This window comes from Rousettus aegyptiacus, unplaced genomic scaffold (assembly GCF_014176215.1).
Source record: "Rousettus aegyptiacus isolate mRouAeg1 unplaced genomic scaffold, mRouAeg1.p scaffold_m13_p_2, whole genome shotgun sequence".
Taxonomy (NCBI): domain Eukaryota; kingdom Metazoa; phylum Chordata; class Mammalia; order Chiroptera; family Pteropodidae; genus Rousettus; species Rousettus aegyptiacus.
The window spans coordinates 84,604,960-84,628,945 of record NW_023416295.1 but is presented as its reverse complement, the minus strand read 5'-3'; the positions used below and the strand labels follow the sequence as shown (position 1 = coordinate 84,628,945).

The window sequence follows — 23,986 nt, the reverse complement described above, 5'->3', positions numbered from 1 at the left end:
GTTTTATAAGAGCCATAGGAGCATTAGGAAATGCCATTGAGAAAGCATTCTTTATTATTGTTCGCTTGATATGAATTGCTTGCTAACCTATGTTTTTGGTTTGCTAAGATATGTTTTGCTGTACACTTTTGTTGCAAGAACAGTCCCCACATATGCTTCTGACATAATTCTCTATGCTTTTTCCCCATCCTTCAATATTTTCCTGCCTACAGCTGTTAGGAGACTCCAGGAGCAAGGTACCAATGCTTTAACTTTTGTTTTACAACTTTATTTTTTCTTTTGTGAGTATATTTCCTTTAGGAACTAGTGAAAGCAACCAAAAAAAAATGTAGTATAGTATAGAAATTCTAGGCTGAATTATGATTTTGTTGAATCTAGTGAAGCTTTTATTAGTGATGGAGTCAGTCACTTCTCACATTTGTTTTAGTATTTGTGTTGGATGTCAAGCTCTGTGTCTTCTAGTAGTGTTTCATTTTATCTATTAACCCAGTTTGTGTCTACTCTTATGCCATGATTATTTCATGAATGCATATATATGTTCAACATTTTTCTTATTTTAGGAATCTGTGTGTAAGTAAGATGATCATATACTTTATCACCCTTCAAAGATACTTTTGGGAGTGAAAGAGGGCACTATTAATAATTATTCTGGGATGGTAGTCATAAGATAGAACTATTCTGAGCATGTTGGGTTATAGGTACAAATCTTATTAGAAAAATACATTTGTACAGTTTAAGCCAGTAACTTTGTTTTTCTCTTAAATTGTACTTTATAAATTTTATCAATTTTATATAGCTGTTGCTATATTATTTATGAGTCTAACTTACACTTATTTATATTTAGGGCAAAATAAATGAATGAAGCCTATTTGTGTTGTAAAACCTAAAAGTCCTTAATAAAAGTGGCTCAGGTAATTTAAGAATCTTTTTACATAGGATACACTGCCACTGACATTTCAGTTTGAGACTTTCTTAAGGACTTGTGACTATTCAAACAAGTTTATCCATAGACATTGTTCAAGATATAGTGCTTTCGATTGGGAAGGGGCTGTGGGTACACATACTCGCAGGTGCTGAGCCAGGTTATTTAACATATAATTCCATTTAATCTCCACAAAAAGGCTGTGAGAAGAATAATAATTATTATCATCTCAAAGATGGAGAAACTGAAGCAGAAAAATCAGGAGGTTTTCTGAAGTCTTAGCCAGTCGGTGGTGCCAGCAGGATCACAACCCAAATCTGTCTTAACTGAAAAGTCCACACATACTACTAGGCACCATATATATTATTTTCTCTCTGGACAGGTTGCTCTGCTTATTATATATAATATCTATCAGAAGTCTGCTTTTCTGTTTTTATTCTGTAAGCACGGGGCAAGTGAGATGCGTCCGCATATGTATGTGTATCTTTTTACATTTAACTCTTTGTTGTTGGCTTTGTTTGGTATAACTCATGGTCATTTAATCTTTCCATTTCTTCCTCAATCACTCCCATCCCTAATTGGACCTGGCAGAAGAAGCCTGTGCGAAGGAGATATGAGCCATATGGGATGTATTCTGACGATGATGCCAACAGTGATGCTTCAAGTGTTTGCTCTGAGCGCTCGTATGGTTCCAGGAATGGTGGTATTCCCCATTATCTGCGGCAGACCGAGGATGTAGCAGAAGTTCTCAACCACTGTGCTAGTTCAAACTGGTCAGAAAGGAAGGAAGGGCTTCTAGGCCTGCAGAACTTACTGAAGAGCCAAAGAACACTGAGGTGAGGACGAGGGGCAAAGGTTGTGAGCTAAATTTGAATCCATATTATATTCTTCAGGGGCTTAAGTGAATTTCTTGTTATTTTTGGAGACCTTACAAAGTTCCAGCACTAAATGTGGTAAGATGACTAAGACCTAGTCTTTGCCTTTCAGAGACTTTGAAATATTTGGCAGATACTCTATAAATTTGTTAGATTTATAAAAAACATGTAGTTTCCTTACAATCCACATTGGTCTGATAGGTATTTGAGAAATCGTGGTACAGGTTACCATTTAGGTCAAAAATAAAATTTTGCAAGTTGCTATGGTTTATTATACTTTAGGGTTGTAGATAAGATGTTAGCAGTCTCAGTCTAAAATTTTAAAAATGTACATTTTATATGCATATATATAACCTATAAATATGCATAGTAAAGAGATACTAAAATAGGAGTACTCCAAAATAGTAACAGTATTATCTCGAGAATTATTTTTGCTTTTTTTTTTGTTTCTATATTTCATAAGTTTTCTATCATGGGCATGTATTACGCATACCAAAAAAGTGTGTTTATACCATATTTTATCAAATATAAGGCACCATTGACATACCATATTTTATATATCTCTAAGAAGAAATGCATATTAAACCTGACATTACTACTATGTCATTGATTATAAGATGAATCTCACAATTACAGAGGTGTTAAAATGTGAAAAAGTAGGCAACTTAGAATTCATGAAATACAGTATATTATATTCTTTAGATAATTTTTTAAAGATAAATTATGACAGTGGATAAATTTATGGACCTAGCTGGGTTCTACAAGCCAAGTGAGCATTGACAAATGAATTGCTATGCTACAAGTATGGCTGTCAAGTCAGTCTGTCTCTACCCTACTATATTTCTTACTGCTAACTGATCCCCGCCCATTCCATTCTGTTGTTCATGAAGATCTAAGTTTTGTCAGTATGCTTTCTGAAATTCAGGTAGCCTCTGACCTCTAGTGATCTGTCAAGAAACGAAATGGGGATGATTTGTTGTGATTATTGCTTCAAGAATGTTTAATTCTAATGGTCACATTTCTTGATTTGTAGTGTTCACCAAGTATCCATTGAATAATCTCTAGAAATCTATGGATTAGCATTGGTCTAAACTGGATTACATTGTTAGTAATGTTAAAGGATCATTGAACCAATTATTTTGTATGAGGGAGGATTACTCAGGCATGATTTGGGTAAGAGATGATACTTCTAATCAAGCCTTGAAGTAACAGTAGGGACTAAATAGTGCAATTGAAAATAAGAAAAGGCAAAGGGGTCCTAAAAGGAAATGAGTGTTTGCCTTGTGATCGGCTCAGTTTGGGGTAGGGCGTGTTATCTTCTTTAATGCTTTCAGCAGCCAGGTAGCTCTTATCCTGTGTGATTGTTATATCAGAGTATTATGTCTATAGCAGAATTGAGATTAAAATCCAGGTCTGTCTGACCCCAAAACACATGCTTTTCCTAGTTTATCCTGTTGCCTTTCATCTTTGGCAGGTGGAAAATAGACCTAGAATGAAATGAACAGGATTTAGCTCATGGCTTGGCCACTTGCACATGTGTGAACTTAGGCAATCACTCTCTGAGACTGTTTCCTCAGTTTAGAATGAGAACAAAACTATGATGGTTTTATGTTCCATTTTAATTTTATCTTGAGTTAAAAAATACAATTAACTAAAAAAACTTTTATATAAAAATTAAATGAAGCTTATGACTGAAATAAAAGGATATTTAAAAGCAAGCTGTGATTAAGTTCAGTGTTGACTTATTAAATTTTAACTTCTTTTTATTTCTATTTTATTTCCTTTAGTCGGGTAGAATTGAAGAGATTGTGTGAGATCTTCACACGAATGTTTGCTGACCCTCACAGCAAGGTAAATCTGGGAGCCACGTCATAATTACAGGCCTCTCTGCATGTCTGTGTGAGCTGTGTAATATACTACTGAAGAATGAGAGAGAATTCCCTATAGTGCAGTTTAGAGCTCACAGATTTAACCCTAATTTCAGCAATAGTTTGTCACATCTTTTAAAAACAGAATTCTTGGAAACTTCATACGGCCACAGAAGTTCAAGTTATAAGTAAAGTACATTTCAAGTAAGAGTTATCACGGAGAGAATCAGATTTGGTCTTTCATTCAGCAAATTATTTTTGGTGGTTCCTGTTAGCCAAACAGTGAGCTACATGCTAGAATGTAACATTGGATTATAATATTGTCCCTTTTAAAAAAAAGTTACAGTAGTGAGAAAATAATCAAGTATATAATAGTTTTTTTTAAATCCCAGGTAGAATTTTTCTGTATAGGATAAGAAACAAAAAATGGAAGCATTTATATAGTAGATTTATTGGAAAACCAGGTTAACTTATTTCTCCAAATAGAATTTTGCTGTTCTCAAGAACTTATTGAATGGTGGCCACTTAGCTGGTGCCTATATCTCCTGGGTGCCCGGAGAGCACTGAGCCTGAGAACCACCTGTCTGGCAAGGACATCCCTGCTACAGGAAAACACCTATGAGTGAGGGACAGGGCCTTTTCTAGGAGTGGTGCCGAGAGAGACTCTTTATAAGAGTTTACTTGGAGTCTAGATTTTAAATATGTTCCACTATTTGTGAGGAAACCTTTAGAGATGCTTTTAGAGAAAGAAAATGGGGTGTTGATGATATCAGGAAAGTTAAAGGGTGAATAAAAGACAGAAACTAAAGTGTAGAAATTTATTAAACCTTAATTACCATAAGCAAATCTTAAATGTTTGATATGCAGGATTTAACTATCTTATATTACAATTTTCCTAGTAAAAATGATCTGTTCTAATTTTCACTGGCCATAAGGTCCAACCCATGTTTGTGATGCCACTTCTTTTCATAGCTCTTCTTCTTCATAGGAATTGTCCTTGAAGTGTCAAATATCCATCTGCCCAGTCATTCAACATTTACTGAGTACCCACTGTGGGCTAGGGATACAGAATTCAGCATATGGCACCTGCTTTTTGAGATGCTTATGGGAGCGTAAGAGAATGAATACAAGGACTCTCTACTTATTTTAGAAGCAGTTCTCAATAATTGGTCTTAAAGCATGTCTTAAAATTCCTGATAAGACCCTCACAGTAAGGTTAACATTAACAATATTACTAATACCAAGAAAGATGGATGCCACCTTTTTTTTTCTTTACTGTTTATTAACTACCTATTATGTCAGATGTTAGACTAAATGCTGGTGACACAGGGGTGAGTAGTACAGAAACAGCCCCTGCCTGAGTGCTTCCAGACTTGGGGGAGCAGAACTTTAACCATTAGTCACATACATCATCACACACTGAATTGAGTTTTCAGTGGAGTAGGTAGGGGAGGTTTCCCCAAGAAAGTGACATATGAATTGAAAGCTGAAAAGTTAGCAGTCTTAAGTAGGTGATGGAAGAAACATTCCAGGTACTAGAACCACACAGATAACCAAAGATATAATTATCAAGCTTTGCTCAAAGATAGTGTTAAAAAACAGTAAGATTTAAAGGATATTAGATGGTTTTGGACATTGATGAAATTTCTGTTACCTGTCACCTCTAGATTGCTGATTCAGAACCAGAATGTGAGGATAAAGAAGGAAATTTGTTTCCATCAGAAGGCTCTTGTACAGTGAGTTTGGAGGTCTCAGTTTAGTTACCCTTTACTAGCTGCCTTTGAGCTAAGCTAGGATTCCCACAGCTGGGGCTCATTGACTTTTTTTTGAGCTGTCTCATGGGAGACCCATGGTGGTTAATAGTTGCTGTGCTGTGACAATATATGATCCCTGGGTTGTCCCAGAAGAGCAAGATTCATTAACCAAGTAGGGGGCACAGTGCTACTTAGCTCTCTGAAATCAGTTCAGGGATAGTCCACTGTGACTCTCTAGACAGCAATAATGAGTACACAGCAGCATGACAATTATGTGAGCTGTTAGCACCTTTTATTCTAAGCCATAATCGTTTATAAAAGATTTTCTTGGCTTTTGTAATATCTCTTTACAAAGATATTACTTTACAGTATCTGAATTGGCATACTTTAAAATAGACGACTGAAATGAAAAGAAATACATACACAAGTTTCCTCCCTCATCCTATAATAATTTTTTTTGAATAAGTGTCACATTGTAATCTTCATGTGTTAGAAAATTTTTTTCACTAACACTTGACATACAGTATATTAGTTTCAGATGTGAAAGTAATTACCCAAATAAGTCTAGTACGCACCTGATGTCATACATAGTTATTACAATATTATTGAGTATATTCCCTATGCTGTACTTGACATTTCTGTGACTATTTTTATCACTGGATGTTTGTACATCTTAATCCCTTCTCCTTTTTCACCCAATCCCCCAACACCTCCCATCTGGCAACCATTAATTTGTTCTTTATATCTATGAGTTTTGTTCTGTAGATTTCACATATAAGTAAAATCATATAGCATTTCTCTTTTTCTGTCTAATTTATTTCACTCGCATAATACCTTCTAGGTCTATCCATGTTATCACAAATGGCAAGATTTTGTTCTTTTTTATGGCTGAGTAATGTTCCATTGTATATATACCACATTTTCTTTACCAGTTGTCTATGGAATGACAGGTTGCTTCCATATCTTGGCTATTGTAAATAATGCTGCAATGAAACATAGGGACGCATATATCTTTTTGAATTAGTGTTTTGGATTTCTTTGTGTAAATACCTGGAAGTGGAATTACTGGGTCATAAGGTACTTCTATTTTTAATTTTTTGAGGAACCTCCAAACTGTTTTCCATAGTGGCTATACCATTCTGCTATCTCTCCCAACAGTGCATGAGGGCTTCCTTTTCTCCACATTCTTGCCAACACTTGTTTGTCAATTTGTTGGTGATGGTCATCTGACAGGTGTGATGTGTTTTCCTGATGATTAGTGAAGTCGAACATGTTTTTATATGTCTATGGGCCATCTGTATGTCCTCTTCTGGGGAAATGTCTGTTCAGATCCTCTGCCCATTTTTTAATCATATCGTTTATTTCTTGCTGTTAAGTTGTATGAGTTCCTTATATATATTGGATATTAAGTCCTTATTGGAGTAATCACTGGTGAATATCTTCTCCCATTTAATAGGTTATCTTCTCGTTTGTTGAGGGTTTCCTTTGGTGTGCAAAAACTTTTTTTTTTAGTTCAAATGAGTTTTTTTAAAAATTTATTTTAATTAGTTTCAAGTAGACAGTACATTGGTTAGACATCTATATAGTTCCTAAAACGATTCCCCCAGTTGCTCCCTCTTTCCCTGACCCTTCACCTAGCCAACGTATTAATGCTAACTGCATTCTCTCTGCTGTGTTCCCATCCCCATCCCCAACCATCAGCTTCTAATTTGTACTTATTTAACCCTATACCCCATTCTCTCAGCCCCCCAAATCCCCATCCCCTCTATCTGTCACCAAATTGTCCACTATATTTGAGTCTGTTTTTGATTCGTTTGTTCTTTTTATTCCTTAGATTCCGCATATAAGTGAAATCATATAGTGTTTATTTTCCTCTGCCTGACTTAAATACCTTCTAGGTCCATCAAAGCAGTATCTTTTTTCATCTCCTTCCTTTTAGTCTGTGTGTGTCTTTTAATCTAAAGTAAGTCTTTTGTATTTTTTTCTTCTTAAAGAAGTCCCTCCACCATTTCCTGTAATACTGGCTTGATGGCAATAAATTCCTTTAGTTTATTTTTGTCTGGGAAGCTCTTTATCTGTCCTTCAACTCTAAATGATAGCTTTGCTGGATAAAGTATTTTTGGTTGTAGATCCTGGGTCTTCATCCTGTTGAATATTTTTTTTTTGCCAAGCCCTTCTGCATAGTTTTTTTGAGAAATCAGCTGCCAGTCTTACAGTTTTTCCCTTACATAAGTAACTATCTGTTTTTCTCTTGCTGCTTTTAATCTTTCTTTGTATTTAACCTTTGGCATTTTAATTATGATGTGTCTTGGTGTGGGCCTCTTTGGATCCCTGTTTTTTGGAATTTTGTGAGCTTCTGGGAGTTTATGTCCATTTTCTTTACCAGGTTAGGGAAGTTTTCATCATCATTTCTTCAAATAACAATTTAACATCTTGATTTTCTTCAGTTACGCGGATCAGACAGATATTTGGATTCTTAATAGTATTCCATATGCTCCTTAAATTATTTTTATAGTCTTGGCATCTTATCTCTTGCTGTTCTGATTGCATGTCCTTGGCTTTCCCGTCCTCTAGATAGGGCATTTGATCCTTTTCTTTATTCACTTTGTTTGTTCATTTGTTTATTCCATTTAATATAGTTCTCATCTCAGATAATGTGTTCTTCATTTCAGACTGGTCCTCTTTTATAATTTCCATTTCCATTTTTATGTTTTTTATAAAGTTCTCACTGAATTTATCTACCCTTCCCAAAAGTTCATTGACCATCTTTAAACTAGTGTTAGATTACTTGACTCCATTATATTTGGATCTCTGTTCTGTTCTCTCATATGGTTTCTGGTTCTTTGTGTTCCCATTTTGGCTGCCTTTCCATGTCTTTCTATGTATTAAGCAAAGCTTCTAAGTCTCCCGGTCTTATTAGTGTGAATTTGTGAAGTAGGTGTCCAGTGGCACAGTCCTGAGAGGGGTTCTGCTGCAGGCTAAATTTAGCCCAAGCCTCTGTCCCATCCGGGACCACCTATTAAGATTCAGCAAGCAATCCACAGATGCTATGCTTATAGTTGCCTCGAAAGGCCACACCAGAAACTGAGGCCAGCTGCCTCCAGTATGAGTCTAGGTGCTGCTTAGCAAGGAGCACCTGACTCTTTGAGGATACACCTGGATGTGGCTTGGGAGAGGCTGCGAGTTGAGAGAGGTGAGGTTTCAGGGAATCCTCTGGGCAGAATGACCGTTGTTATCCAGTTTGATAACGTCACAGCTATGGCAGCACTGAGTCCACACACTGGGAGTGGGGAGGGTTTAACAAGCAACAGTGGATACCGCAGGCACTTCTGTACAGAGCGAGTCTTGCGTAGGCCCTCACCCCTATGCACATCTCTCTGTAAGTCTCTGGTGCCCCCTATGCACAGCCGAATCAGCACTGAGCAGGCCCCATCACCTCGTGGACATGGCCCTTTTAAGAGGCGTCTGCAGCTGCCACTGCCGCAGCCTCAGCTGCTGGAGACCGGGCAGCCCCGAATCCTTGCCCTGTCCTGCCTCCTACCGTTGTAGGGTGATTTCTTGGATTTCTCCTTAGTTGTATGGTTTGTTCACTTAGATCCCAAGTGATTTTTCCTGGCTGCTGCTCCTTATTTCTGTCACAACTTTGATTTGGTCTCCAGAGGGATGAACAGAGTCTCTATCACTTACGTCATTTCTTTTTTCACTCAAAACCTTTTTAGTGTGATGTAGTCCCATTTGTGCATTTCTTCTTTTGTTTCACTTTCCCGAGGAGCTATGTCAGAAAAAAATATTACCAAAAGTAATGTCAGAGAGTTTACTGCCTGTGTTTTCTTCTAGGAATTTTATTGTTTCAGTCTTACATTTTAAGCCTTTAATTCATTTTGAGTTTATTTTTGTATATGGTGTAAGAAGGTAGTCTAATTTCATTTTTTGTATGTATCTGCCCAGTTTTCCCAACACCATTTATTGAATAGACAGTCTTTACTCCATTGTATATTCGTGCCTCCTTTATCATAGATTAATTGACCATCTGGGTGTGGATGTATTTCTGGGTTTTCTATTCTGTTCCATTGATTTACGTGCCTGTTTTTATGCCAGTAACATGCTGTTTTGATTATCATAGCCTTGTAGTATAGTTTAACATCAGGTAGCATGATATTTCCAACTTTGTTCTTTCTCAAGATTGCTGTGGCTTTTTAGGGTCTTTTATGATTCTATAAAAATTTTAGCCTTATTCGTTCTAGTTCTGTGAAAATCGTCATTAGTATTTTGATAGGGATTGGTAATACTGAATCTATAGACTGATTTGGATAGTATAGAACTTTCAATTATATTGATTATTCCTATCCTTGAGCATTGTATATCCTTCCATTTAATTGTATCTTCAGTTTCTTTCTTCACTGTCTTACAGTTTTCCAAGTACAGGTCTTTTACTTCCTTGATTAAATTTATTTCCAGGTATTTTATTTTATTTTTTTGATGCCATTGTAAATGGGATTTTTTTTTTAATATCTCTGATAGTTTGTTCTGGCTATATAAAAATACAAACAATTTCTGAATATTAATTTTGTATTCTACTTTACTGAATTCCTTTATTAGTTCTAACAGTTTTTTGGTGAAGACTTTAGGGTTCTCTATGTGTACTATCATGTCATCTTCAAATAATGACAGTTTTACTTCTTTTCAATTTTCCCTCCACCATTTATTGAATAAACAGACTTTAGGATTCCTTTCTTTCTTTTTCTTGGCTGATTGCTGTGGCTAGGATTTCTAATACTACATTGAATAAAAGTGGTGAGAGTGGACAGACATTCTTGATTTGATCTTGATCTTAAGGAAAACGCTTTTAGCTTTTCCCCGTTAAGTATGTTACCTGTGGGTTTGTCGTACATGGTCTTTATTATGTTGAGACATTTCCTTCTATTCCCACTTTACTGAGAGTTTTTATCATAAGTTGGTGCCGGATTTTGTCAAATGCGTTTTCTGCACCTTTTGATGTGATCATATGATTTTTATACTTCATTTTGTCTATGGTGAATATCATGTTAATTAATTTGCAGATATTGAACCAGTCTTGCATCCCAGGAATAAATCCCACTTGATCACAATGTATGATCTTTTTAATGTATTGCCAAATTCGGCTTGCTTATCTTTTTTGAGTATTTTTGCATCTGTTTTCATCAGGGATATTGGCCTTATTATTATTATTTTGTAATATCTTTTTTTGGTTATAGGGTTATGCTGGCCTTGTAAAATGAGCTTGGGATCCTTGCCTCTTCAGTTTTTTTGGAATAGTTCGGGAAGGATAGGTATTAATTCTTCTTTGAATGTTTGGTAAAATTCACCTGTGAAGCCATTTGATGCAGGGCTTTTGTTGGGAGATTTTTGAATACTAATTCTATTTTGTTAGTAGTTAGTGGCCTGTTCACATTTTCTGTTTCTTCTTGATATAGTCTTGGAATGTTTACGTTTCTAGGAATTTACCCATTTCATTTATGTTTCCATTTTGTTGGCATATAATTATAGTACTTTTTAATCCTTTGTATTTTTCTGATATCAGTTGTCACTTCTCTTTCACTTCCAATTTTATTTAGGCCATCTCTTTTTGAGCCCGATTAAAGGTTTATCAGTTTTATCTTTTCAAAGAACCAGCTCTTTGTATCATTGATCTGCGTTTTTGTTTTTTTTTAAGACTCTATTTTGTTCATTTCCTCTGTGATCTTTATTATTTCCTTCTTCTTCTTCTTCTTTTTTTCCCATAGTTCTTTTCAGTGTAGGATTAGATTGTTTCCTTGAGATTTTTCTTGATTTTGAGGTAAGTTGTATTGGTATGACTTTCTTAGAACTCCTTTGACTGTGTCCCATCAATTTTGGAGTCATTGTGTTTTCATTTTCATTTGTCTCAGGTATCTTTTGCTTTCTTTCTGGATATCATTGTTAACCCATTAATTGTTTAGTAGCATGTTATTTAGCCTTTGTTTGTGTGTTTTTCAGTTTTCTTGTAATTGATTTCCAGTTTCATAATACTGTGATTGGAGAAGAAGCTTGATATGATTTCAGACCTCTTGAATTTATTGAGACTTGTTTTGTGTCCTAACATGTATGATCTATCCTGGGAAATGGTCCATGTGCACTTAAAAGGAATGTATATGTTATACTGCTTTTGGGTGAAATATCCTCAAAATATTAAGTTCATGTGGTGGAAGTGTCATTAGGCCACTGTTTCTTTGTTGATTTTCTCTCTGGATAATTTAGATGTACATTGATGCCAATGAAGTGTTAAAATCCCCTACTGTGACTGTAATACTGTTACTCTCTCCTTTATGTCCATCAATATTTGCTTTTCTTTATATATTTAGATGATCCTGTGTCAGTTGTGTTAATTTTTATAGGAGTTATATCCTCTTGTTGGATTGATCTCTTTATCATATGAAATGTCCTTCCATGTCTTTTGTTATAGCCTTTGTTTTACAGTCTATGTTGGAACTATTTTTTCCATCCCTTTACTTTCAGTCTGTGTGTGTGTTTTGATATCAGGTGGGTCTTTTGTAGGCAGCATATGCATGGGTCTTGTTTTCTTATCCATTCAACCACCCTATCTATGTCTTTTGTTTGGAGCATTTAGTCCATTTACATTTAAAATAATTATTGGTAGGTATTGCCATTTTATTAGTTGTATTCTGGTTGTTTTTGTAGTTATTCTTTGTTCCTGCCTTATTTCCTATTCTTTTCTCTTATATGTTGATGACTTTCTATAGTGTTGTGTTTGGATTCTTTCCTTTTTATTTCTTGTATATCTTAAGAGAAGATTTTTGGTGTCATTGTCATGTGCTGCTTTTATACCAAGCTGTGTATATAGCAGTCTATTTTAAGTTGATGGTCGCTTAAGCTTGAATACATTCTAAAATCTCTACTATTTTTACTTTCTTCCTTCCACATTTTTTTTGTTATTATTTTATACTTTTTTATGTGTGCGTGTTCCTGTGTATCCCTTAATTTACTGTGGTAATTACATGTGATCTTCCTATTTTGGCTTTTAACCTTTGTACTAGCTTTATTGTTGGTTGATCCACTCTTTTTATTATGTCTTTGCCTTTGTCAGTGGGAACTTTTTTCTTAGCTATATTTTCTTATATCTTTGATTTTAAAAAAATTCTTTTAAATCTTTTAAAGTTTTCATGTAATACTAGTTTGGTGGTGGTAAACTCCTTTAGTTTTATTTGTCTGGAAAACTCTCTGCCCTTTAGTTCTAAATGTTTGCCTTACTGGGTAAAGTAATCTTGGTTATAGGTCCTTGCTTTTCATCGCTTCAGTGTTTTGTTCCAGTCCTTTCTGACCTTCAACATTTCTGATGAGAAATCAATTAACAGACAGTCTTTTGGGAGCGCCCTTGTTTGTAACTAATTGCTTTTCTCTTGCTATGTTTAAAATTCTTGCTTTGTCTTTTACCTTTGGTGTTTTAATTACATATGTCTTGGTGTGGGCCACTTTGGGTTCATCTTGTTTGGGAATCTCTGTACCTCATGGCCTTGTATGTCTACTTCCTTCACCAGGTTAGGGAAGTTTTTTGTCATCATATCTTCAAATAGGTTTTCAATCTCTTCCTGTCTCTCTTTTCCTTCTGGTACCCCTATGATGTAAATGTTGGCACACTTGATGTTGTACCAGAAGTCCCTTAAACTAGCCTTAATTTTTCTTATTCTTTTTTTTTTTCTTTTTTTTTCTGTTCCGATTGGGTGTTTTTCGTTACCTTGTCTTTCAGACCACTGATTTGACTCTGTTTCATGTAATTTGCTGTTGATTCCATCTAATATCGTCTTCATTTCAGTTATTGTAGTCTTCAATTTTGACTGGTCCTTCTTTACAGTTTCTATCTCTTTGTGTAAGTTTTCACTGACTTTATCTATTCTTTCCTTATTTTCATTGAGCATCCTTTTGACCAACATTTTGAACTCTGTATCTAATAGATTACTTCCCTCCATTTCATTTAGTTTCATTCTTTCTGGAGTTTTAGCCTGTTTTTTTTTGTTTGTTTGAGATATGTTTCTCTGTCTTCTCATTTTGGCCACCTTCTTGTTTTTGTTTTTATGTATTGTACAGATCTGCTACATCTCCCAATCTTGGCAGAATAGTCTAATGTAGTAGGTGTCCTATGCGTCCCAGTGGTACATACTCCCTGGTCACGTGAGCGTGGTGCTCCAGGGGTGTGCCTGGTGTGAGTTGTGTGTACCCTTCTATTGTAGTTGAGCCTTAGTTGCTGTTGGCACATCAGTCAGTAGGATTGACTTTCAAGCTGAGTGGCTATGAGGACTGGCTGTGACTGCAATGGATGAGCTATTGTGTGGGGATTGACTGCACAGAGCTTGAATCACTTTAACAGGGTTCTGGTGCCTGCCAAGTCTGCCCTTTAGTTACATCGTTTGTGGGGCTGGTTAGGTGGTACTCCGATGTGGTCTGCAGTCAGCCACGGGGTGTTTTGGTTCTAGGGTCTCTTGTGAGGGACTTCTGTGCTGGCCAGATTAGCTGATTCCTGTGTCTAGCCTGGGGCGACCTGGCCACATCTACAAAATGATCTACAAGGTTTGTCTGTGCTGGGCTTGGAGGTGCCTGGAAGAGGCTATGCATAAACTGAGGCTGGCTGCCGTTGGTGCCAGGCTTGAGGCCACTTAGGAAGAGGTATGAGGAACACCGAAACTAGCAGCTGCTTTTTCAGGGTTTGTTGATTTTTGAGAGATTTTGGAAATCCACAGCATGGGCCGAGTTTGGCTGCTTCTGTGGAAAATCCACCGAAAGAGGTTCAGGCTCAGCTTGTGACTTGAGTGGGGCAAACAATGTTAGCTAGGTTGGAGAGTTCAGATTTGGTGCTCACCTGTGCCTGCCAGCTGGATGGGAGAAGACTAAACAAATGAATAATGGCAACTGCTAGCACTTCCAACTGGAGAGAGCTGTGTGAGCTGTCCCGACCTCTGCCCCTTCAACTTTCGTACTGAAGCTAATCAATGTAGTTACTCCTTTGTATGCTTTTAGAGCTGCTGCTCCTACTCTGGCAGTCTGAACAAGTGAGTTCGTGAGCCAGTGAGTCTGTGAATGGACCCTTTAAGACCTACAATGCCTTTGTTTCTAGTGGCCTGTTGTCTCTCTTGGACACAGTCTGCACTGGTTTTCAGCCAGATGTTGTAGGGACTTATCTTCCCAGTTATGGTTCCCTGGGCTGGATTACCTGGTATGGTTCTGGGACCCCTTGTTCCTCAGGGGGAACATCTAGCTAAGATATCCCTCTTGATTCTTGACCACCACACATCGGTATATGACAAGCCTGTTTCACATCTCCATCCTTCCTACCAGTCTCTGTGGCTTCTTCTTTATATCCTTAGTTATAAGCTAGTCTTCAGGTGGTTCTCAAAGGCGTTTGTTCTATAACTTAGTTGTAATTTTGATGTGGTCATGGGAAAAGGGAAGCAGAGCATTTACCTCCGCCACCTTGACCTGATGTCTTCCTATAACAGCATTTGTTGAATGCTAGAGAATGAACAATAATAGTATAGAATTAAGATGGTTAAATTTTTTTTTTTCAAAGAAAGAAAGGGAAAGGGAAAGCCTCTATATTAAACTAATACTTTTCAACAAAGCTCATTCTCTCTGTACTGAGTTTTAAAGGCATTTGAGGGAGGGGAGACCATTTTATCAGATTGTAGCCCTTTCAGGTCTTTTAAGAGACTGCATGAAAATATTATTAATTCACTGTGGACTAACATGGAATTTGTTTTGTTGCATGGCCTGGTTTGCGGTGGAATTCACATCAGAGAGTAAGTTCCCATCCTTTTTGCTTTATTTTCTTCTATAGTGTGACCAGTTGTTAACTGTGTTAATGTAAGTTTTAAGAGTCTGGGCAAATCCAGTATATTTTTAATGTTTTGGAGATTTTGGAGGAAATTATGAATTAAATATGTGAAATGTTTGATTTTCATTTGTGTCTAGGTTTTCAGTATGTTTTTAGAGACTCTTGTGGATTTTATAATAATTCATAAAGATGACTTGCAAGACTGGCTTTTTGTTCTTCTCACACAATTACTTAAGAAAATGGGAGCAGATTTACTTGGATCTGTACAAGCAAAAGTTCAGAAGGCTCTAGATGTCACAAGGTCAGTGTTTTGCGGGGGGGGGGGGGTAGACCATTTTTTTCCAGCTTTTCACGTATAATTGGCATAGAACATTGTATAACTCTTTCCTGAAGTATACAACATGATGATTCGATACATGTATATGTTGATAATTAATTACCACAGCGTTAATTAACACTTCCTTTACCTCACATAATTACTGTTTTCTTGTTATTGTAGTGAGACCATCTATGATCTATTCTCTTAAGACTTTTAAAGTATATAGAACAGTATTGTTAACTATATCACCATGCTGCACTTTAGAACTTCAAATTATTCATGTTATAACTGAAAGTTTGTGCCCTTTGACCAATATCTATCTATTTCACTTACCCCTGACATCTGGCAACCACCATTCTCTCTGTTTCTTTGGGTTTGGCTTTATTTATTTATTTTTTTAAGATTCCACAAATAAGCTAGAATTGGAGAACATTCTTATATACCAGTATGGTGATGGATTTATAAAGCATTGGCTACAAGGGCTAGGCTAATCCAGCTGATAATAAATGAGTGAAGTAGGTAGAAGTGGGGAAGGTTACACAATAGGCTAGAGAGATGCAGTCATTTGTGGCCATGTTGGAATATGGGTCCAGTGATACCACTTTTCAAGGATTATCAGAAATCTAAGGTAATTAATACATTTGAGAAATTTTTTTTGATGTTATGAACATTTATGAGCCAGGCTTGACTTATAGGTCACTTAATTTAGGTGAATTTATGAAAGACTAGACCCCTTCCAGACTTCTAAGGATTGTGGGACTATTATGATTATATCCCTAAATTTTGGTGATTAAGGAAAACAATTATTCCCTCCTGTTAATTTTCCCGGGTGCCTCTTTCCTTGAAGAATCCTGTTCTCAGTAGATTTGGTCTAAGTCTCTAAAGTATGTTTATTATTCCCCTTTTCTCAGCAACTGAGATGTATAGCTGCTTAAGTTTACCTGGGATCAGTAAGTATCGAGGGCTCAATGTTGGCTGAGCGTTTTCCTCAGGAAATAGACCTGACTGTAACTCTGCGTCAGTTTCCTTTAACTTAACGGCAGGACACATTTCCAGGTTAAACACACCAGTTACTTCTTGTAGAAAGGAGAAGCATTTTACATGTGGTTCGTTGACCTTGCTTCTTTAATTTATAACAAGTATGAATTATGTATTATAAAGAATACTTTGCTTTCAGAGGTGGTCCTCATAGCTTCCTGGATGCAAATAGATATGGGAGAAAAGAATGTGCTATAAGGTCAAGTTTACTTCCTATTAGTAATTTTAATACTGGTAAGTAACACTAGTACCTCGTATGCGCCATGTGCCTTATATTTTCCTTGGATTTCATTTAAATTTCACATCTGTCCTGTGATTTTGTAGTTTTGAATGTACAGCCCTTTTTACTATACTTCTATAGATTGAGAAAAGTCTAAGAGTTTAAAAACAGCAGTACAGTTGCTCAGCCTCAATTGTAGTAGATGTTTGCATTGCATTATCTTTCCTGTTAGTATGGAAGGTACGTCTATATTATGCACATTGACTCTGTTATGCAATTTTACACTAATACTAGTAATTAAGGGGAAAGAGAGCACTGACTTTCGCTAACCAAGAGCCCTCAGGGTTACTCAGTTGGACCAAAGATGTGAGGGACTAAAGAAAGGGATCAGTAACAGGTAAGAAATGGAGCAGGAGAGGGACTCTAGGGCCCCCAGGGTTCTGTGTGTGTTTTGTAGCTGGGTGGCGATTTTTCTTGCTAAGTATCCCACAGGCACTACTTCTTGTGGTTACTATACCAAATAGAGATTGTGAGCAGTCACTCAGGTAGAGAACCAAGGAGGACAGTGCAGTTAGCTTAAGCAAGGTCAGCTATAAGCAGTGTAATCAGGATGTAAAAATAAGATTAGGGAATTTGCACTGTTTTTTTGTGTAAGCAACGTTCAGAAAGGTAGCTGGAGAGAAGATAGATAAGCAGGTCCCTAGAAGGCAGGTAAGAATCTCTTCCTTACTAGTTTATCGTGTAGTATTAATTTTTAAAAAGCATACTCAAAGTAGGTTTGGTGTGTGTTTTGGGAGGTTTAACAAGATTTTCCTGTTTCTAAATTTTTTATATAATGTGTATAACAGTATTTATATAAAATGAAAAGTACTATTTAAAAAATATGAACAGGCTTGCTTTAACATATATTAACCTACAACAGAATTTTTGTCTTTTATATGGTTTTTACATTATTTTTTGTATTAAATTTTTCTTTAAAAACAAGTACTTTATTTTTATACCTAGGGACTCCTTTCCATTTGATCAACAATTTAACATTTTGATGAGATTTATTGTGGATCAAACTCAGACGCCGAACCTCAAGGTGGGTAACGATTTATCATGACAGTTCAACCTTTAGAAGCCAAATTTGTGTAAAATTTAATTTTTATACATGACTTGTATTTGGCCATTAGAATAAATCTGCTGTGAGCACATTTGTACACCTGTTGGTGGACATGTTCTCTTTTCTCTTGGTTCGGTACCAGTAGAGAAATGGCTGGTTTATTGGGTAGGCGTTAAGTTTAACTTTATTTTAAACTCTTAAAATGCTGATATTATATGCCTACCAGCAATGCGTGAGGGTTCCAGTTATTCCACATCTTTACCAACATTTGGGTGTTATTACTCTGTCACAATATTTAAACTAGAAAATATTGATGTGTTGAGATAGGTATCTTAATGGAATTTTTAAAAATTAATATTAAAAATATTCTAACATGTGAAAATTACTTGTTACACGTTGTAAAATCATACCTTTAATAACAGATAAATATGATGGAGGATATGTATTCATTTAAGTCAGTTCATGTACATCATCTATTTTTCTATTATTAACTTTTGTTGGGTTTTTAGGATAGGCCCAATCAGTATAACCCTTTCCTTGTGAGGTCAAAACCAATTGAGACAGTAATGGAGAAGTTAAGACAGAATATCAGCTTAATTACTGAAAACGTTGCCTTGCAAGGCGTGACTTAGAATGTCTAAAAAGCAGTACTAACCACAGAGTGGTACTTGCCCTTCCCAGTTGGTGGCAGAGCTGGAAATGCCACACCTCCCCACATGGGCTCCTGGCCTATGTGTTTTGCAGCACACATGAGGAGCAGAACCGCCTTTTCTGCAGGCATGGTGCTCAAAAAATGAAGAGTATTAAGCTGCATGCTACTCTTCTTGTTCTTAAACATACCTCTCAGTCATTTCATGCTTTTTGTCCTGATAGATGTGGAAACATGAATCCAGGAGAAAGGAGGTGTCCCTCAATGTAGGTTTACTTTTCTCTGGTCACCAGTGAAGCATTCTTTTCAATGATTCAAAAAGTATGCTTAATGTTTATAATTATTGGATCTTTCAGGTCAAAGTTGCAATTCTGAAGTACATTGAGTCTCTTGCCAGGCAGATGGATCCAACAGATTTTGTAAATTCTAGTGAGACCAGGCTTGCCGTTTCTAGAATTATAACCTGGACAACAGAACCAAAGAGTTCAGATGTGAGAAAGGTATGTCCAAGAGAGCTGCAGTGCAGCTTTAATGACAGACTGTTCTTAGTATGTGTTTAAAAAAAAAAAAAAATTGTCTAGAAACTTGCAAACTACCCAGTGCACCTACATATAAACATCTGTCACAACTTTTCTTTGAAAACCCAGACTTTTTTCTCTTGCCCTTTCTCTTCTCTCTCCAGCTCTACCTTGTTTCAGTCTCTGAATATTAAAATGAAAATCTGAAATCTTATATGATGGGTTCATAGTTTTCTTAGGCATCTATATATGTTTTTTAATGTGAAAGCACTAGTAGTTTAGTATCTCTTAAAAGGACATTGGTTTCTCTTGACATTTGTTTTGTGGCATGTTCTTTGTATATAGAATTGCAAATCTAAGGTTACCTGGCCTTGAGGTGCCTAACAGTAAAACGCAGTTGTAAGTTTGCAAAGATATAATTAATTCTTGAATTTGAAAAGAGCGCAAAAACTTCTGATTAAATGCCACACTTGGAACACACTCTCTTTGATTTGGAGGATGTGAAGTGAGAGGGTACAATTCAGATTTTTGAGACACCCTGATACCAAGGTGGTGTTTTGTTGTTTTTAAGCCACTGAAGAGAAATATTTGCTGCTTTCTTCTGAAATGCACATTGAGAGCCATAGAACATAGTAGAGAGCACAAGATACTGCTATTTCTGTTACTAGATAGTATTCTGCCTCAGGACTATTATGAAGATTAATTAATATGTGTGGAGCATTTGACCAATTCCTGACACATCATAAGCAAAAAACAAGCATAAGGTATTATTGCATTTGTTATTTCTATTATTCCGTTCCTGTCAGTGTCCTGTTCTACACTCGAATTTCACATGTGGCTGTTATTCTTTTACTTTACATATAAATTAACTAGCATGTATAAAGTACTTTTAAAAGCCAGATTTCTTCTTTCAGACTAAAAGTACTTGATTTTAGTTATTTTGATATAATCACAAAGCTTGCATTTTTTTCTTCTATTCTGTACCTCGTCCACATATGTCCCTACCAGTGTAAGTCCTTTGGCCTTAGGACAGAATGGATAATGCGGACGCATTGAGTCTAAGCAGGGAAAAAGGGAAGGATGTTTCCAAAGAATAGTTAGCAAGGATGGTGTATTTCCAAGTGCAAATTAACACTTAGCTCCTTCTGTAATGCAACTCAAGAACTAAAGCATTATCGGGAAGGTTTCTTTGGAGGGGTCGTAGTCCAGGTATTTCTGTCATTCATTGTATAGTAATAAACTAAGTCGTTCAAGGTCAAAGGAGCAAGGGCAAATCTTATTAAAGCACTTACTCAAAATCACTGTTCTAATATTAACTAATATTTTTGATTCATGATCCTTTTGTAAAATTTCTCAACATGTATCAAAAGAGCATTTAACGGCCAACCTTTACTTTAACCATTAAACCCGTTTTGAATTAGGGAGGTACAGTGGGAGGTGGTTGAATGCTTTGGTTGGTTTGTAAGTCAGAAACAGATATTTCTGCTGTAATTTTCAAAATCACAAGATCAATAAATACAAAAGCCATGAGTGCAGCTTTCTATCTTTAGTTCTAACATGTATGTGAGTATGTGCTTTTGTAATTAAGTGTTACCTAAGTATCCCCTTCTGGGAGGCTAAAACATGTTTTAGCTTCACATAACAATGAATAGGACCTGTGTGGAAGCAACTGACTTGACCATCATCTCCACTTTCTCTGGAAGTGCATATTAAAAAAGTAGGATTTATTATCTTAACTTTTCTAATCAGGACATTATAGGAACTTTTTTCCTTGAGCTAATCTAGTCTGGGGCTCTAAAACAGTCAACTTATTATAATATTAGCTTAAGTCAAATATGGTGAGGATATTAAATAGATTGCCAGTAATCACAAGGTTCACTTACTGTGTGATCTTCAACACTTAATTTCAATACTTTGAATCAGATAGTGCTTTTCACAAAGCCTGGTCTCCACTGGCATTCTACTTCTGGTGCCTGCCCATCTTCCCCATCTGAGACCTATGTAACAGCTCATATTCACCTGAGTTCAAACCCAGGTTCTAGAACAATAATCTTGATCTTCAGAAGAATTTGAAAAGCTTGACATCAATAATACTTGGTCCTATCTGCAATTAGAGTCCTCCCAGATACCTGGGCTCTCCCCCAGGTGATTATACTTTGGTGCAGAGTAGAGCTTGGACATTGTTTTGTATCTGATTGGGATTTCCTCCATTCTTGACAGATTTTTAATGCACAGAGTTAAGACCTTTTATTTTAGATGATTACCTGGGGTTGAGCCTCAAGACGTACAGATTGCTGGTGTAGTCTTGATGTGGTTGCCACTAATTCTCTTGGTCCTCTGCCTAGGTCCTTAGTATCTTAAAGTCTAGGCCTAGCCTTACCATTCTTTAGTGCCTAACCCACCTTCCTACTTTTGCTTACCTTGTATGCTCACAGCACAATACTTCTAAGACAAAGTAGGCATTTAATAATTATTTTGAATGAATTAATGAATGACAAATACCCAAATAGAAATGATAATTTTAAGTAACATTTTGAAGCCATCATTTTCAAAACCATAGTCTTGGAAATTCCCCTCCTTTTCGCTTCTGTATTATTTTTCTATTGCATAACAAATTACCACAAACTTAGCAGCTTGAGACTACACAAATTTATTATCTTACGATTTTGTGGCTCAGGGGTCTCACATGTGTTCTCTGGGTCCTCCGCTCGTGGTCTTACCAGACTGAAGTCACAGTGTTGTCTGGGTCCTTGATCTCCTCTGAAGCAGGGGTCCCTTTTCCAGTTCACTGGTTCTTGCCAGATCCAGTTTCTCACAGGTGTGTAGGACTGGGATGCCTGCTTTCTTGCTGACTGTCAGCAGGGGGTGTTCTCAGCTCGTAGAAGCTACCTGTCATCTCTCCTGTCACGTAGTCCTCACCACAACATGGCAGTTTGCTTCTTCAAAGCAAGCAGGAGAACATTCAAAGAAATAATGTTCAAAAATTGCCAAATTTGATGGGGGAAAAAACCCCCCACATATTAATCTACACATCTAAGCAGCTTAACAAGCTCCAAAGTAGGATTTGAAAAAAGCTCCATACTTAGTTATATCATAATCAAACTATTGAAAGTCGAAGACAAAGAGAGAAAGAATCCTGAAAACAGCAAGCGGGAAGCAGCTCAGCATATCCAAGAGATCCTGTGTGATAAATAGCTGATTTCATTTGCATCTGCAAATCCCTTCTGCCATATAACAGTTATGGTGCGGTGTTCCATCATATTCACGAGTCCACACACTAGGAGAGGGGATTGTGCAGAGCTTCTACAACAGGAGATGGGAATCTCGGGCCTTCTAAGTGTTTTGCCTACCAAGGCTTTGGTCTGTCAGTGGATTGGCAGGAATCTTGGTCTTTCAGTGGATTGACATAGCTCTTACTTAAATAAGGAGTTTTTTTGTTTGTTTGTTTGTTTGTTTTTTACCTAACTATGCCAATTGTGATGAAATTAAATTTAGCAGATGCATCTTCAGTTTTTGGGAACCCTCTAGTTTGTTTGTTTGTTTGTTTGTTTGTTTGTTTTTCCCATCTATGATGTCTGTGGCTCTAGATTATTTGGCTTTTAGTTGTACATACCAACACTGGCTAGGAAAGCCTTGTGATTTGATTCAGATTGGTGTATTAAGGCACAGTATTCAAATATATGTTTTTTTGCCCCATAATTACTTAGCCACAAACTGTACATTAGGGTATTACAAATTAATCCTTCCTGGAGATAGATTCATTCTTACTTAAATGCTCTGTTTTGATGTACCGTCCTTTGTACTTTCATATAAATATAGATGCTGTTGTAAGTCAGGCAACTGCTTTACCCAAGAATTTGAGATGTATTTGAACAATTGTCTGATGAATGTAGTACCTAAATAAATTAAAATATTTAGAAATTGCAATGTATATGTTACTGTGCTCTAAGACCTAAAATTGTTATCATTTTAATGCACTAAAGATACTCTTACCTGTCTCTTAAATAAATGTGTTTTGCCTCTTTTATCATTTGCAGAGTTATTAAAAGCTGTAGCAGGTGCTAGGGAAGTCTTTGTGATTTAAGAGCACTTTGTGATCACAGACCAGGTTCTCCTCTTGTTGTCCTTTAATTTCTTAAAAGTAGAGAAAAGTTATATTCTAAGTACTAGAAGAGTCTGAAATCTGTGCATTAAACTTTCATATTGACCCCATCCCAGGAGAATATTAATTTTATGCAAACAGTACTTGGGGAGTTTGCGGTCCGTGTGATTCATTCTTCTTATTTATAAGGCCATATTTAGGAAAGCACTTTAGAAACATTCTAAGCTGATAACAGCTCTGATTTTTTTTACTTTAACAGTATTTTTAATATTTTGTTTCCATTTTATCTTAGTGTTTTGGGGTGTTTCATATTGGAGAGAGGTCTTTACAAATCTCAGATGTTTTGAAAAAGAGGGAAGAAGTGCAATGGAAACCAGAACACATGCCAGTCACCAGTGCACTTCTCAGGCTGAGACTGATTGGGATTCTATGGGAAAGCCCCACCCAGACTTAAAGTGGTCTGCAGTATTCCCAGAGAAATCATTTCCATTAAGTGTGGGAGTCCTGACTAGTGTCGGTCAAACTATACAGGAGTATACTAGACCTTTCTTAATGCACTCTGCTTGTGTTTGTAATATAATGTATTAACAGTAGAAAGTGGATTCTAGAATTTGACCTCTATTTGACTTCTGCCTCTGCCACTTGTTTGTTAGTGGTTTGAGCAAGTCATATAAACTCAATTCTTGTTTTTTATTCACAAAATGGGAATACTAATACTTGCTTTAGGCCTTATTGGGAGGATTAATTATAATAAAGAATATAAAAACATAACTAA

General features: G+C 36.4%; 1 protein-coding gene across 31 annotated transcripts in view; it reads left to right on the top strand.

Annotated features, from left to right (window-relative positions):
- Positions 1–23,986, top strand: part of CLASP1 (cytoplasmic linker associated protein 1) — a 239,473-nt gene that overhangs the window by 167,082 nt on the left and 48,405 nt on the right. For 17 of the 31 annotated variants that reach the window (XM_036236826.1, XM_036236821.1, XM_036236809.1 and 14 more), the window contains 7 exons: positions 213–236; positions 1,514–1,758; positions 3,585–3,648; positions 9,229–9,231; positions 15,398–15,561; positions 17,843–17,921; positions 18,948–19,091. In XM_036236826.1, coding sequence (XP_036092719.1) covers positions 213–236; positions 1,514–1,758; positions 3,585–3,648; positions 9,229–9,231; positions 15,398–15,561; positions 17,843–17,921; positions 18,948–19,091 — 723 coding nt within the window. The remainder of the gene's footprint in view (positions 1–212; positions 237–1,513; positions 1,759–3,584; positions 3,649–9,228; positions 9,232–15,397; positions 15,562–17,842; positions 17,922–18,947; positions 19,092–23,986) is intronic. The other 14 variants (XM_036236829.1, XM_036236822.1, XM_036236808.1 and 11 more) reach the window with 3 other exon arrangements.